This window comes from Nicotiana sylvestris, chromosome 2 (assembly GCF_000393655.2).
Source record: "Nicotiana sylvestris chromosome 2, ASM39365v2, whole genome shotgun sequence".
In the NCBI taxonomy this organism is placed as follows: domain Eukaryota; kingdom Viridiplantae; phylum Streptophyta; class Magnoliopsida; order Solanales; family Solanaceae; genus Nicotiana; species Nicotiana sylvestris.
Genome location: NC_091058.1, coordinates 7363611 through 7379828, shown reverse-complemented (window position 1 = coordinate 7379828; position 16218 = coordinate 7363611). Strand labels below are relative to the sequence as shown.

The window sequence follows — 16218 nt, the reverse complement described above, 5'->3', positions numbered from 1 at the left end:
ACCTGTTCCTTTCAAAGTTTTCTCTACTCAGTGCTTTAGTGAAGATGTCAGCTATTTGTTTATCAGTGGCACAGAATTCTATTGATATTAACCCTTTTCTCATAGTTATCTCTTAAGAAGTGGTGTCTAACATCTATGTGCTTGGTCCTTTTATGATGAACAGGGTTCTTTGTCATACTTATAGCACTACTGTTATCACAAAGTATTGGAATGCATCCCACTTCAATTCCAAAGTCTACCAGCTGTTGTTTGATCCATAGCAATTGAGCACAACAAGAAGCAGCAACAACATATTTGGCTTCAGCGGTAGATAAGGCTACTGAATTTTGCTTTTTGGTAGCCCATGACACAAGACATGAACCAAGGAAATGTGCCATATCTGAAGTGCTCTTTCTGTCCACTAGGAAACCTGCATAATCAGCATCAGCATATCCTACTAGATCAAAATTACTACCTTTGGGATACCAAAGACACAGATCAGTGATGCCTTTCAGATATCTCAATATCCTCTTCACAGCAGTCAAGTGTGACTCTTTTGGATTTGCCTGGAAATGAGCACAAAGCCCTACATTGAAAACAATGTTAGGTTTACTGGCAGTAAGATACAAGAGTGAACCAATCATACCCCTATATAACTTTTGATCAACTGATGAATCAGGTTCATCAACATCTAATTTAGTGGCAGTTGCAATAGGTGTATCTATTTCTTTGGAGTCCTCCATTTTAAACTTTTTGATTAGTTCTTTCGTATACTTCTGCTGATGGATCATGGTTCCATTTGGGCTTTGTTTGATCTGCAAGCCTAAGAAAAAGTTTAGTTCACCCATCATACCTATTTCAAACTCACTTCCCATTAGTTTTGCAAAGTCCTTACTCAACCTATCAGTAGTGGCCCCAAATATTATGTCATCAACATATATTTGCACAACAAGGAGGTCTTTACCTTTTTTTCTTAGGAAAAAAGTGCTGTCAATTTTACCTCTTTTGTACCCATGCTCCAGTAAGAATTTTGATAGTCGTTCATACCAAGCTCTTAGGGCCTGCTTGAGCCCATATAGAGCTTTGTCCATCTTGTACACATGATCAGGACATTCCTTGCTTTCAAAACCTGGAGGTTGTTTCACAAACACTTCTTCCTTGAGGTAGCCATTAAGGAAGGCACTTTTGATATCCATCTGATGGAGAGTGAATTCCATTTGTACTGCAAAGGCTATGAGGAGTCTGATTGCCTCTAGTCTTGCAACTAGAGCAAAGGTCTCATCATAGTCAATACCTTCCTCTTGGCTGTAGCCCTGAACCACCAGCCTTGCCTTATTTCTTGTAACTGTTCCATCTTCATCAAGTTTGTTCCTGAATACCCATTTTGTACTAATGACTGATCTGTCCTTGGGTCTTGGAACTAGATGCCAGACTTGACTTCTTTCAAATTGGTTGAGTTCCTCGTGCATAGCATTAACCCAATCTGCATCCTGCAAAGCCTCAACAACATTTTTAGGTTCAATAGGAGATAGAAAAGCATCAAATGCACACATCTTTAGTTGTGATCTAGTTTTGACTCCAGATGTTGGATCAGTAATGATGTTCTCAATGGGATGAGAACTTTGATAGTTGTGGGACTTTACCACCAACTGGTTTTTACTAGATGATTCTCCTTTGTTCTGTTGCTGAGGAATAGGTTCATAGATAGGTTCTTGTAGAGAGTTTGTTTCAATTTCTCCCTGATTAGTTCCCCCTGTCAGGTTGCCCTGAGTGGAAGAACCTGTTCCATCACCTGTTCCTTCTTTTGATGCTACTTCAGTCAATTCTTTTACCAGTCCAATTGTTTCATCTTCATGTTCCTGTCTCTCAGAAAGAATGTTAGTTTCATCAAATACAACATGCACACTTTCTTCTACACATAAAGTTCTTTTATTGAACACTTTATATGGTTTGCTATGTGAAGAATATCCCAAGAATACTCCCTCATCACTTCTGGGATCAAACTTACCTAGGGAGTTTTTTCCATTATTGTGCACATAGCACTTGCAACCAAATGCCCTAAGATGGGATATGTTTGGTTTTACCCCTTTAAGTAACTCATAGGTAGTTTTCTCAACAAGAGTTCTAGTCATGAATCTATTGATTATGTAACATGCAGTGTTTACAACCTCTACCTAGAAGCTGTGAGGTAATTTACTAGAGAGAAACATGGTCCTTTCCATATCCTCAAGGGTCCTGTTCTTTCTTTCAACTACTCCATTTTGCTGAGCAGTCCTAGGGGCAGAGAAGTTGTTATCTATACCATTTTCATCACAATATTCAGCAAATTTTGCATTTTCAAATTCAGTTCCATGATCATACCTAATGGATGCAAGTTGATTTCCTAATTGTTTCTGAGTTTTTCTAACAAAAGCAGTAAACATTTCAAATGCCTCATCTTTAGATGTCAAAAATAGTGCCCAGGTAAATCTAGAATAATCATCAACGAGCACCATCACATATTTCTTTCCACCTCTGCTCATGGTTCTCATTGGACCACAGAGATCCATATGAACCAGTTGCAACGTCTTGGACGTACTTACCATTTTCTTGGATTTGAAGGATGACCTTACCTGCTTCCCCCTTGCACATGCTTCACAAACTTTGTCTTCCTTGAACTTGATATTAGGTAACCCTATCACCAAGTCCTTGGAGACTAATTTATTTAGCTGATTTAGACTGGCATGGATAAGTCTTTTGTGCCACAGGAGGGGATAATTGACTAACATACTTAAGCAAGTGAGTTCATTTTCTGAAAAATTTGACAAATCTACAATGTAAATATTGTTAACTCTTTTTCCCTGCAAAACAATCTTGTCAGTGGTAATGTTAATCACAAAACATTTGGTAGAGGTGAAAGCTACAAGGTTTCCTCTGTCACACAGTTGTGACACACTGATTAGGCTATATTTCAAGTCATCTATCAAGTAGACATTCTCAATGGAATGAGAGTCTGTCTTACCTACTTTTCCAACCCCAATGATCTCATCTTTCTTTCCATTACCAAAGGAGACATTACCTCCTTTTAGGTTCTCAAGTGAAAGGAACTGGTCCTCGTTCCCAGTCATGTGTTTTGAGCAACCACTATCCATGTACCATATTTGGCTACTCCCTTTTCACTTGAACCTGCAAAAAGAAATCAGGGGTTAGTCTTAGGAACCCAAACTAGTTTGGGTCCCTTTCTACGGGCAAAAGGATGAATCAGATTCTTTCTTGCCCAACCAGGCAACTTGTATTTCTCTTGAACAAAAGCTTTGTTCTTTTGACTAGCCTTTTTTTTTGCATTGCATTCATTTTTATAATGGCCAGTCTTACCACAGTGTGTGCAGATCTTATTCTCAGGAAGTGTGAGGTACTTATTTTTGGGGTCCTATTTTGGAGCTTGAGTCCCATAACCAAGTCCTCTTTTGTTGCTACTGTGATGCTCTTGCAACCAGGAAAGTGCATCAGAAGCTTTATTCCATTTGCAAGTTCTGTCTAGTTCAGGTTTCACCTATCCTAGATCTTCTTTTAGGACCTTAATCAATTCATCTTTCATTTTTCCTAGATTTTCTTCTAGAGTGAGAAATGAGTGATAAGCTTTCTTCTTTCCTGTTCCTAGTTTCAATTTTAGGTTTTCAGACCTAAGTTCTAGAACACTATTTTCAAGTTCAAGAACCTGGTTCTTCAACTCAGCATTTTTGTTATCACTTTCATCAGCCCTAGATTCTAGACTTTTGCATTTTGCTTTTAGGATAACGCATTCCCTAGACAGAACTTCCTTTTCATTGTTAACTATCTCAGACTCATCAATGAAGTCTAGTAATAGCTCAGCCAACCTTTCTTTAGACAAAAAATTAATTTTGTCTTTGAGATGCAAAATACTTACCTCTTACTCATCATATGATTCTCCAATAGCCATAAGAGCTTGCTCTTCTTCAGCTTCATCTTCTGAGTCTTCATCAAAGGTTTCACCCCAAGCAGCAACCATAGCCTTGGTTGAACCTTTGTTTCTTTTGGGTTGAACCTGTTCCTTCTTCTTGTTTTTTCGTTCAGCCCTTTCTTTCTTCCACTCAATTTAACACTGAGGGCAATTCTTGATCATGTAGTCAGTCTTACCACACTTATAGCAGCCGTCATTGGTCTGTTTCTCAGGAGCTCTTATTTTGTTGAAGTTTGTACCTCTTGATGAACCATTTCCTCTCATCAGGTACTTTTTGAAATCTCTAGTGATCATATCCATATCATCATCTTCCAGATCTGAACCTTCTGTAATTTTGAGAGCTAGGCTTCTCTCCTTCTTGGGTGTATCCATCTTCCTGGTTTGCCTTCTTAGTTCATAAGAAGTAAGATTTCTAATCAGTTCATCCAGTCTGAGAGTAGCCATATTCTTGGATTCCTGAATAGCAGTGATTTTGCTTTCCCAAGCAACTGGAAGAACTCTTGTCAGAATTTTCTCAACCTTGTCTTCTTCAAGAATAACCCTTCCAAGAGATTTAAATTCATTTGTCAGTGTAGTGAACCTAGTATACATCTCTTTAATAGTTTCTCCATCTTTCATAGTAAAATTCTCATATTGAGAATACAACAGTGTTCCTCTAGATCTCTTCACTTGAGGTGTTCCTTCATGAGCCACTTGCAAAGTATCCCATATCTCTTTGGCAGTAGTACAACTTTGGATCCTGCTGTACTCATCTGGACTCAGTCCACATACAAGACATTTCTTGGCCTTAGCATTTTTCTCCCACTTTTCAAGTCTTCACCAGTGTAGTCAGCCCTTGTCTTTGGCACATCCACTCCTTCCTCATTTTCATTGTAGTTGCCAAAGGACCATCAAAGACTATGTCCCAGAGTTCATAGTCTTCCCCTATGATGTGATCCTTCATCCTATTCTTCCACCAAGAGTAATACTGTCCATTGAACAGTGAGGCCTGGCAGTGGATTGCCCTTCCCAGTTCCCAGGTGGTGCACTCATGTTGATCTTTTCCTAAGGTGTTAGCCTCTTCAAGGATAACCTGCTCTGATACCAATTGATGTTCCAAACGTCAATACCACACAAGAGGGGGGGGGGTGATTTGTGTGGTACCCAATTTTCGATCTAGAAGAACCTGGTTCTTCTAGGTGTTCTACCTAATACTGTTTGCAGAATTAAAAGTACAGAAATTAAAGAACACAATGATTTTTACGTGGAAAACACCTGGCTCAAAAGGTGAGAAAACCACGAACTACTACTCAGTAGGATTTTCCCAAGCATCCACTAAAATCAATGAGCCAAAACAGCATTTACAAAACTCTTGTAAACCTAAGGATTAACTCTAATCCCAGTATGGCACATAGCCTCAACTGTTGCGACACCTTCAAGTTAACTCTAACTTGAATACTCAAAGTACCTAATACAATTGCTTCTATGAAAGCTGGAAAGGTACAAGTTTAAACCACCTACTATAATTGAACTAGAATAAGAATAAACACAATGGAACTGGTTCTTCTATCTCGTTCAAGTAGCTGCAGGAGTGCACACTTTTATCTCACATAAATTGCTTGCAAAATTGCCTTGCTCTTTTGCTCTCAATTTAGTTTAACTTCTGCGTATGTGCAAACCTATAAAAGAGAACAAACTCAGTTATTTATTGAGTTAGTAATCAGAGTTTGATTGAGACTCAAATGCTGATCCTCCATCGAATTTGACTCCTTGAACAATACAAACTCCAACCCTTATCCTTGATCCGGATTGAGTTCTCTTCTCACAAGGAGACTTCCTCTCCTTATCCTATATTCAATCTTTTCGATCAGTTCAGAAGATATTGTTGCTTTATCCCTAAGACTTATCTTCTTCACGTGCATCTCATATGCATAGGTTGATAACCACTATGTCTCATAAGATGGACCTGGTCCATCAGTGAGTTCATTTGTCATTCTTCAAAACTTCAACTGAACTTGGGCCAATACCTTTCCGCATCTATGTACATTAACCGCATCTGCGGTACCGCATATGCGGACCAACCATCGCTTATGCGGTCCTTTACTTAAAACTCACAATCGCATCTGCGATAAGACTTCCGCATCTGTGGCTTTGCAAAAGCCAACCAATCGCTGAATAACCTTACCATGCGTATACTCGGGGGTGATCCCACGTCACCCTATCTCATATAGGTTCGATAACACAATATAACTGAAATTTCACAACCCAATCTGGCCCATAAACATAGAATCACATTTCCACTTCTAACATCATCAATACGATCAGAATCTCACATTTATACCGTGAATGAGTCCGAACAAGATATAACGAACCATATCTGCAATATCGGCATGATCACATGATATGCCACATAACTCATACACTTGTAGTGATAACTTCTAATCACAACAGCTGCACACAACACCCGAATACCGATGGAAAAACTCTTATCAACTAAAGCCTTATTCCAACACCTTCATATACTGCCAATGGTGAATGAGACACGTAATAAACAGTAACCATTTCTCAGATCAACCATTCAAGAAGCCATTACTCCTTTGGCAAAGACCATAGCAAATTCCTGAGCCGAACCTCGATATTATCCTTCCAATATGCTGAAATCGAATCCCTTCGTATTCATTAAAGATCCCAATGATCTCATCTAATCCAACACACCACTTTGGTGACATGACACACCAATACAGGCTAAAACCGCAACTTGTGCAATCCGCACACCAATAAGCAACGGTCCGAACATACTCAAATCATGAAAATGACCCAAATGAAAGAGTTGTACCTCAAGCTCACCAGTACCACCATAACACAAGGCTGGAAACCCGTCTCACATCATAGGAACAGAATACATAAATCTAACCCGCAAGGTCATACCCCCACATAACTTTGTTGCGATGCGCGATCGCATCCAAACACTGCTCCACATGAAACACCTCAGGTCATTATGCTCGAAATCGACAACCACGCGCAATTTGATGTCTGGAACCAAAGCAAGTCATCATAACCACGGTGAATAAAATACATAACACCGCACAAACCTGAAAGGACATAACCGATATGCTATCCACCGAGCAACACCTAATTACTCTTCCTGTTCGACTTCCACTATGAGACCCCAATGGAACCGCACCATACGTGCCTATAACCAACACTTCATAACATCTCGCAACACGGAAAGGTAGCTCATAGATCTCCCCGGATTACTAATAAGCTCAATAACAATCGAATCAACACATCCTTTAACAATACAATTTGGTGCCAACCAAGCCGACTCAAGTTAGAATACGCATCCATATTGGCCTGCCAACGAACTCCTTATCAAGGAAATCATGAAGTTTCTCCTTCTACCTCTATAACTCTGTCGGTGCCATAAGATACACAGTGCCCGACATCAAATCAATACCAAAACCAACAACCTTGCCCGGCGACATGCCCTTCCAGAAGAAACACATCCGAAAAGTCCCTCACTATCGAAACTGAATCAATGGTAGACGTCACTGCACTGACATCCATCACGAAAGCACAAATAAGAAAAACAATCCTTCCTAGACGTCCGCTGGGTCTTCAAAATATAAAACCACTTCAATAGGACATAATCCATCGAACCTCGTCACTCCATCTGTGGCATTCCCGGCATAGCCAACATCGCCGCCTTAGCTCAATAGTCAAGAATAACACGAAACGAAGACAACCAGTTTATACCCAATGTTACGTCAAAATCTAACATACCAAGCAGCAAAAGATCCACTTGGGTCTCCAAACCCCGATAGTCACTATCCAGTGCTGATATACGTTACCCGCAACCACAACATGACCTGTATATGAGAACTCCTAGTCTACAACTCCATATGGCACATGACTCAACACACCTGATCCCAATTCCGTCGTCCGAATGCATACCACACCTTAAATACCCAATCATTCCACGAAAGATACTCTAAAATTCCCCTGTGCCACCAAGCAAACTCGAATATCAGCAGTCGATCTAAAAAGAAAGCGCTGCAGTACTACCGAAGTACCATCAACTTAATCACATTGCCTTTTTCTGAAACATACACCCTCGTCAAATCACTCTGATTAGCAATACCATTTCCTTAATCATCTGAAGCTCATTTCTCTAATCATCTGAAATTGCCGTGCTGCCTAAGAATTTTATGACATTCCGTTCAGAACTGAACCGTAACCTTACACACGCAAATCTCAATCCTCTATAACATACCGCATATACCATACCATCCTAGGATAACGTGAGAATTTCATCTTCCTTCCGAGCCACAAACACCTACGTACCCAACTAGTCAAGAACTTTCCATTGATCCTACCTAGAAGAAAAAATCACTATACATCCCATGCTCCTCATGCCCACAAAAAATATACATCTCCAACCGAGGTAGAAACCATCAAGAACTCTCCGAATTTCCACGTGCACAAACTAGATTGTCAGGACTGAATCCTTCTAACTCGACCAAGCTACGCAGGTCACTAAAACCCAAGAGAATAGCCGCAAAACACCTGTAGAAACTCATTATCTCGTAAGCATCCAAAGAACTAATCATATCCTTACCATACCGACTCGTCCTACCACCAAGTTGTACCATCTATCCGAGATTCCTTCTAATTTACCTTCAACTTGATACTCCTTCTTTCTATAACATCACAATTCCTCAACCCAGACTTACCACACGGGACGTAAGCATAAAGCCACACCGTCTAAGGCTCATAAGCCGCCGAATACTTTCTTAGACATCCCCATAAGAACCACGTTCAAAATACTTTACTCTGAAGAGATTTCCTGCGAATCTAAATCCGTTACCTTTACCTTCGTGATACTGATACATAGAATCCCATAATTAACATTAGGAAATACCACAAGTCTTGACATCTTCCAATGAAAACTCGATTTCTAACCACATATACAACTTTGAAATACCCAATCGTTACATGTAGAATCTTGAACACATTAGAACCATTCTCGAGAGTCATTCACTCTATTCAACTACAATTAGCCTGATCAAACAAACAGAACCACCCGTGCTCAATAGCATTCCTACACCGCGGAGTGTAAGCTCATCCTAGAACAACCAAGCCACTTCCTGCTCTATGCACCGAGCATCCATTAACAACAACAACTCAAGACATTCCGTGATTCTCATACACCTATGAAGTATTACATAACATTTGTCAAAATTTTCCTTTACTCAAGACATCCTCGATCTCAATCCCCGTAAGCCATAACTAATTCACTAGTATGCCTCAAACTGGAACCAACATAGCATATAACCGTACAATCAACTAATCAATAGCAAACTCCCCCACTTAGCTCGAAGCCATAGATCAAAACACACACAATAACTCATAACGCATATACTTTATTGTTACTATAATACCATAGCGAGATTAACTCAATCCTTCATAAGTTCGTGGAACACAGACCATCTGGTACTTCATATCTTCTGCAAATCTTGCATTCACCCTCGTAGCAGCTAAATTCACTCTCTTGAGCGACCCAAATTTTAAATTTCAACACGTGTATTTCACTTGTAAATGAGATCTTCTAACAGACAACATAAGGATCACACAACTTCAGAACACTCCGCAGGAGATAACCCACCCGCTTCGCCTCAAACTAACATTTCTGCATACCATCCACCGTCATACACATTACACAGTCACTTAGTCTTCCTGAGTCTGAACTCATACAACAACATGAAATTTACTTCACTCTCAACTAGGAGACATGAAAAGATTTTTCACGCACCCATAACTTGGGATATATCTCGAATCAATATGGAATTCAAGCACCTAATAGTTCTTCTATCCTCCAGCAAACCCTCCTCGTCGCTTCCAAATCATATGGATACATCTCGCTGTACTAACATACTCATCACATAGATATCCAGCCGTCACTTCTACTAATAGGGGCACTATTGAATATATAAGGTCAAAAACACGTGCCCACACAATCAGCACCTCAGTGCTCAAGCCATAGGCAAAGATCCGGCCTCTAGTCCTCCAGACTGGCCCAACATCAACTCACAGAGATCACATCTCGCCCCTCGTTCAAGGAATCACAATCCATCAATGCACATCTGATACTGAGCGCTCATGCGCGCAAACAAACGCGTGGAAGGAATTTCAAGAGTTACATTTCAAGCTGAATCAAGGATGCCCGATAAGAATTCAATAATGTGAAGTTTTTCCTAAAGGTTCTGCAGCCTCTCGAGGATAAATACAGACGTCTCCGTACCTATCCGCGAGAATCTACTAAACCTGCTCATGACTCGTGTGACCTATGTAACCTAGGCTTTGATACCAAGTTGTCACGATCCTAACCCCAATCCCGGTCGTGATGACGCCTCTCGTGAAGACAAGGCCAGCCAGTTTAACCCAATTCATCTTTTTATGCAGTTAATCAACACAAAAATAGTCTAAACATGATTTAATAATACTGAATAGCGGAAATATCAATAACAATGCGGAAAAATCCAACCAGACACAGCCCTAACCGGGGTGTCACAAGTCACGAGCATTTACTAGGGTATAAATACAACTGAAAGTCTGAAGTGTACAAATACAGACTAATGAAATGAAGAGAGAGAGAAGCAGTGCTGCGAACGCCGGTAGCTACCTTGCTAAACTCTGATGACTTTGCCTCCGATTAGCCAAAACCCGCTACCGGGTGTATAAATACCTGAATCTGCACATAAGGTGCAGGGAGTAAAGTGAGTACTCCAAATCAATGAGTAATAATCATAACTAAAGTCTGAATGGTAAGAAATCACGCAAATCATATCAAGATACTGTATAGAAGTAGTTCAAAAACCAGCAAGAAAGCAGTGAAGCTGTAAAAATCCCTTAAAACATCTTAGCTCAATTTAAACTTCTTTGAAAATGACTTTTTCCAACAGCTACGCAAATGATTGCTAAATAGTTAGTGCAAATAGGCACAGAAATTCGCCCATCGGGCACAAATACCATAGTTTAACAGGTAAATGACAGGTAAATATGAAAGATAAACACATAAAGGTTTGTCCCTCGGGCTCAATGTCAACAACTCCGCCCCTCGGGCAATATCTCAGAACAATACCAGCCCCTCGGGCAATCACATAGAAGGGTACCAGCCCCTCGGGCAATCACATAGAACAATACCAGCCCCTCGGGCAATCACATAGAACAATACCAGCCCCTCGGGCTATCACATAGAACAATATCAGCCCCTCGGGTTATATCTCACATCACAATGGATACCCGCGCTCACTGAGGGTGTACAGACTTCGGGAGGGCCCATTTACGGCCCAAGCACAATAACAAGTCATCTCGTGGCATCAAATCTAGGCCCTCGGCCTCATATCAATCAAGCCATCTCGTGGCGTATATATGTATCTCAGGCCCTCGGCCTCATATCAATATTAGTGTATCCTCACAACTAGGCCCTCAACCTTACTCAGTCCGAAAATTATCACAAGCCCCTCGGGAAATAGTAAAACAGTATTTCTCAGCCCAAAACATCATCTAAAAATATCATTTAAGTCTCAAAACTGAGTAAAAATGGATGAGTAGTAAAACAGTAGAAAATGACATAACTGAGTTCAAGTAATAAGTCAAAACAGTGAGGAAATAGCAATAAAAATTTCCGAAGGGTTCAAATAGTTGGCACGAAGCCCCAAATATGACAATCAGCCCAAACCATAATGATAACAAATAAGTTTCAGTCAAATACGCGGTAAACTCATCAATCGGGACGGACCAAGTCACAATCCCCAATAGTGCACGACCCCACGCTCGTCATCAAGCGTATGTCTCACCTCAATATAGCACTACGATGTGCAATCCGGGGTTTCAAACCCTCAGAGCATCATTTACAATCATTAGTCACCTCGAACCGGCTAAATCTCTAGCTTATGATGCTTTTGCCCCACAAATCGGCATCCACGCACTTTGAATCTATCCAAAATCAGAACGAGAACATTAAAATATGCTAAGGGAACAAAGCTCAAGCGAAAGTAATCAATAAAGGGCACAAATCCCGAAATTAGCAAAACCCGAGCCTCAGGCTCGCTTCATGAAACTCAAATATTTTCACATCAATAAATTCCTCATCTCCCCACGAGTCTATGCATATTAAGAATACCAAAATTGGAGTTCAAATGACCCCTCAAATCCTCAATTTAAGGCCTCTTATTCTTAAGCCATAATCCTCCATTTTTAGCCCTCTAATTCCCTTAATTTCAGTCTTAATTAATGAAATACTACCATAGAAATGTGTTTTAGGTCCAATATCCTTACTTCAATGAAGTTCCCTTGAAATCCCTCTTCCAAATCATCCAAAAGCTCTCAAGCCAAAGTAAAAAATGGTGGAATAACTCAAACTCGCGAAATGAAATAACTTATATGTTCTGCCTAGGCCTTTCCGCATCTGCATACTTTAACCGCATCTGCGGTACCACATATGCGGCCCAACCACCGCTTCTGCGGTCCTTCACTTAAAACCCACAATCATATCTGCGATAAGACTTCCGCATCCGCGGCTTCGAAGATGCGGCCACTTGACCGCTTCTGCGGTATCTGCACACCTGACCAGCTTCGCTTCTGCGACCAACTATCCGCCTATGCAGCCCTGCACCTGCGGTCATCAAACCGTACGTGCGAAAATACCAGAAGCAGCAATATTAGCTACTGCAACACAAATTTCAGTTTCTCCGTTAACCATCCGAACCCCGAGTAGGGACCTCAACCAAAAGCACAAACATAACCCACTACCTTATTCAAACTTGTTCCAATTATCAAGACACCTCAAACAACATCAAATCTTCCAAATCACATCGATTTCAAGCCTAAGTTTCTAAAATCTTCCAAAATATGCTTTTGATCGAAAACCCAACCAAACCATGTTCGAATGACCTCACAAATGACACACTGAAGCTATTGCAACTTCTAAAATTCCATTCCGCCCCTATATCAAAATCTCACCTATCAACCATAAAACGCCAAAATCTTAATTTCATCAATTCAAGCCTAAACCTTCCATGGACTTCCAAAATGCATTCCGATCACGCTCCTAAGTCCCAAATCACCAAACGGAGCTAACCAAATCATAAAAATTCTGATCCGAGATCATATACGAACAAGTCAAATATTGGTCAAACCTTTCCAAATTTAAAACTTCAAACTGAGAATTGTTTTTCCAAATTCATTCTGATTACCCTGAAAACCAAAACCAACGATTTACATAAGTCATAATACATCACACAGGGCAAGTCATGCCCGAGAACTGACGAGCAATGTGCAAAATCTCAAAACGACCGGTCAGGTCGTTACAGCTGGTAATTGAACTTATGTTGAGGTTGGCTTCAAGTAGTATAGGGTACAGTCTTCTATACCAATCCCCCACCTGTTCACTGAAGAGGTCTAGGAAGTGGCAGAAGTCAGAAAAAATGCCACATAACATTTCAGTTCCTTTGTCAACTGTAAGACAGATAAAAGGTTAAACTTGAAGTCAGTAATATGCATCACATCTTGTATTTTCTGATCCTTGAATATACTAGATGTCCCTGTGTTTGAAATTGACATAACATTACTAGTTGGTAGATGCATTTTTTCACCTTTTAGACTAGACTCTTTGTCCAACTTGTTTAACAAAGTAGAATTTTCTACCATGTGATTAGTAGCTCCATTATAAATTATTCACATATCATCAAATATTCTGGATAGGAAGGAAAATATACTTGTTGCTGCTGGTTGAGCAGAGCCTATTTCCTCATTCATTTTGTCAAACATCTATAGGATTTGTTGGTACTGTTCTAGAGTAAAGTAGGGTGCTGAGAAGGGTCGTATTATCAGCTGATTTTTGCCACTATCACCATGGTATCCTCCACTGTTGTTACTTGCAAAATTAGCTACGAAAAAGGGCTCTTGGCTATCAGTAGTATGCATCAGTGATCCAGTTGTTGTAGTCATAGGCGAGGTTAAAATTCTTTCTAGGTTTCTGATGAAATCCACCTCTAGCAGCCACAAGAACAGTAATATCATGGTTCTTTATAGGCACACCTATGTGTACAATTGCCCTCTGGCTTTTCCTTTCCATTATCATAGAGTAAAGCTTGTTAACCGAGGAAGTTGGTATCATCATGAGCAGTTGACTTCTAGCTTGATCATACGACTCATTTAGCCCCATAAGGAACTGTAGAAGCTTCAATCTCTCCATGAACACAAAAATTTCGATTTCTCATAGTCACACCCAGGGACTGGAGCTAGACTATCAAACTCAGCCTACTGTAGACGCAATTTTGAAAAATAGGAAGAAATTGAGAATGTACCTTGATTGATTGTAGCAATGTCCTTATGAATCTGAAAAATTCTGGAGAGATCAACTTTGTCGAACCTCTCTTTAAGATCATTCCACACAGCACTTGCATTTGAGGAGTAAACAATTCCACAGAGTAATTTCAGCGATACACAGTTCATTATCCACGATAGCATTATTGCATTAAATTTCTCCCATAGATCCAATATATTTGGACAATAATTTCCTCGCTTGCATGTACTGTCTATATACCCTAGCTTATTTCGCCCTAAAATGGCGATTCTCATTGCACGACTCCACACCGAGTAATTTTTTAGACCTCATAGTTGTAATGAAATCAAAATTGCTCATGAATTATCGTTTGAATTCAGGAACAAAGGATGATTATGACTTAGCTTCTCAGGAACTTCATTATCGATTTCCGCCATTGTGATACAGAGCTGAGCAATTAAACTCGAACTTACAAACATACAATTAAGCGGTTTAGATTTGAGCAATAGGCTCTGATACCATGTCAAATTAATCCAATGAGCGAGAATGAAATCGATAGAGTAATAGAGAGAAGAGGAGCTGAAGAAAACTTGAAGAGAAATTTATGAGATTCTCATTTCTTCTGCATGCTACAGTGAGTGGTGTACCATATATATATACAAAGACAAGCTAACTACATCTTTTTAACCGACTAAGCTAACTCCAAACATAAATAATTGACTCATTAGCTAACTAACTAACTAACTAACTATTACACATCAGCTTGTTATGCTCTCAACAAATTTTGAAGCACCCAATATTAGGACGATCACCAGAGTTTTCAGCTACAATGCTAAAAAATTCTAGCTAATTCATCAAGACTTATGGCAAAATTTTGACATTTACCATAACTACTACGTGCTTTAAAATTCATAAAATGGACTAGGGAGCAAGTATCCACCTTAAGTTAATCAAAGCAATTTTAGCCCAACGACATCCAATTTAATAATTTCAGCTTGAATTTGAAATGAACTAGTTATAGTACATCTACTGATTGTTTGTATGGATATGATACAGATCTAAAATTTTAAAATTTATTTAATAAAATTAATAAAATAAAATATTATATTAATATCAGTATGGTTCTACCATTGTTTGGTCGAAGAGGAGGTTAGAAGGATTAGAGACTGCAAAAGGGAAGTAAAAAATATAACATTTAATTTGCAGCATAAGTGCTGCCAAGTTCGAACTACTAGCAGAGTTTTTTTTTTGTTTACTTCATTTAGTATAAGTTTTAATGATTTACTTCTAGTTATATGATAAAAATAGAAGAGAAGTAAATATGAAATACTTTTGGAAAGAGGGATTTGATTTTTTTCTTGATTTTTTCTCATGTTGACGATTTTATTTAATTATTGTAAAGGAAATATTAGACAATTTGTAGAAATTAGAGGCGACGAAGCTCCTGTAAGGCTGTATATTAAGGGCTCTAGGAATTTATTTTTTTGGGAATAAATATATATTTAATCAAATAGAAGTTGATATGAACTTACAATAGCTTAATAGCTAAAAATAAAATCTAAAGAGAGGTGAACTTCAATAACAGAGAGAGAAACTCCAGCTTCTATCTAGAAAACCTCTATCACATTATCACCTAATATACCTTGCCCGCTACCTGAATGTCTACCTCAGACACTAAAATGGAGATGCCTACAATCCCCTAAAAGCCTCCAGACATTGAAAAATAAAAATATGCTCAACCCCTGGTAATCCCCATCTTACGTTCAAAGATACATTACTAAGGGGAGAGGAAGGTATTGATATTAACATTGATGCTACCTCCTCCATACTTGAAAGTGTATCAATCCCTAATGCAATATGCACTCAAATGAAAGAATTGACTACTAAAAAAAGGGTCACTTTGTCTCAAGAAGATCGAAATCGCATATATATACCATAGAAATTCTCGATA

At 39.4% G+C, this 16218-nt stretch overlaps 1 protein-coding gene across 1 annotated transcript; it reads right to left on the bottom strand.

Moving 5' to 3' along the window:
• Positions 1-4075: 4075 nt before the first annotated feature.
• LOC138882291 (uncharacterized) lies at positions 4076-14452 on the bottom strand. Its single transcript, XM_070162831.1, has 3 exons — positions 14290-14452; positions 13365-13438; positions 4076-4744 (listed from the first exon to the last, which is right to left on the bottom strand). The coding sequence occupies exons 1-3, from the start codon at positions 14450-14452 to the stop codon at positions 4076-4078; spliced, it is 906 nt and encodes a 301-aa protein (XP_070018932.1).
• Between the last annotated feature and the right edge of the window lie 1766 nt (positions 14453-16218).

Bases quoted from the DNA above. Each gene is read 5' to 3' on its own strand.
- LOC138882291 (XM_070162831.1), bottom strand. From the start codon at position 14,452: ATGCTATCGTGGATAATGAACTGTGTATCGCTGAAATTACTCTGTGGA. The intron at 13,439-14,289 runs GTACATTCTCAA...TCTGTCTTACAG, and splicing joins CATTGCTACAATCAATCAAG to TTGACAAAGGAACTGAAATG. The intron at 4,745-13,364 runs GTGGGGGATTGG...AGACTTGAAAAG, and splicing joins TAGACCTCTTCAGTGAACAG to TGGGAGAAAAATGCTAAGGC.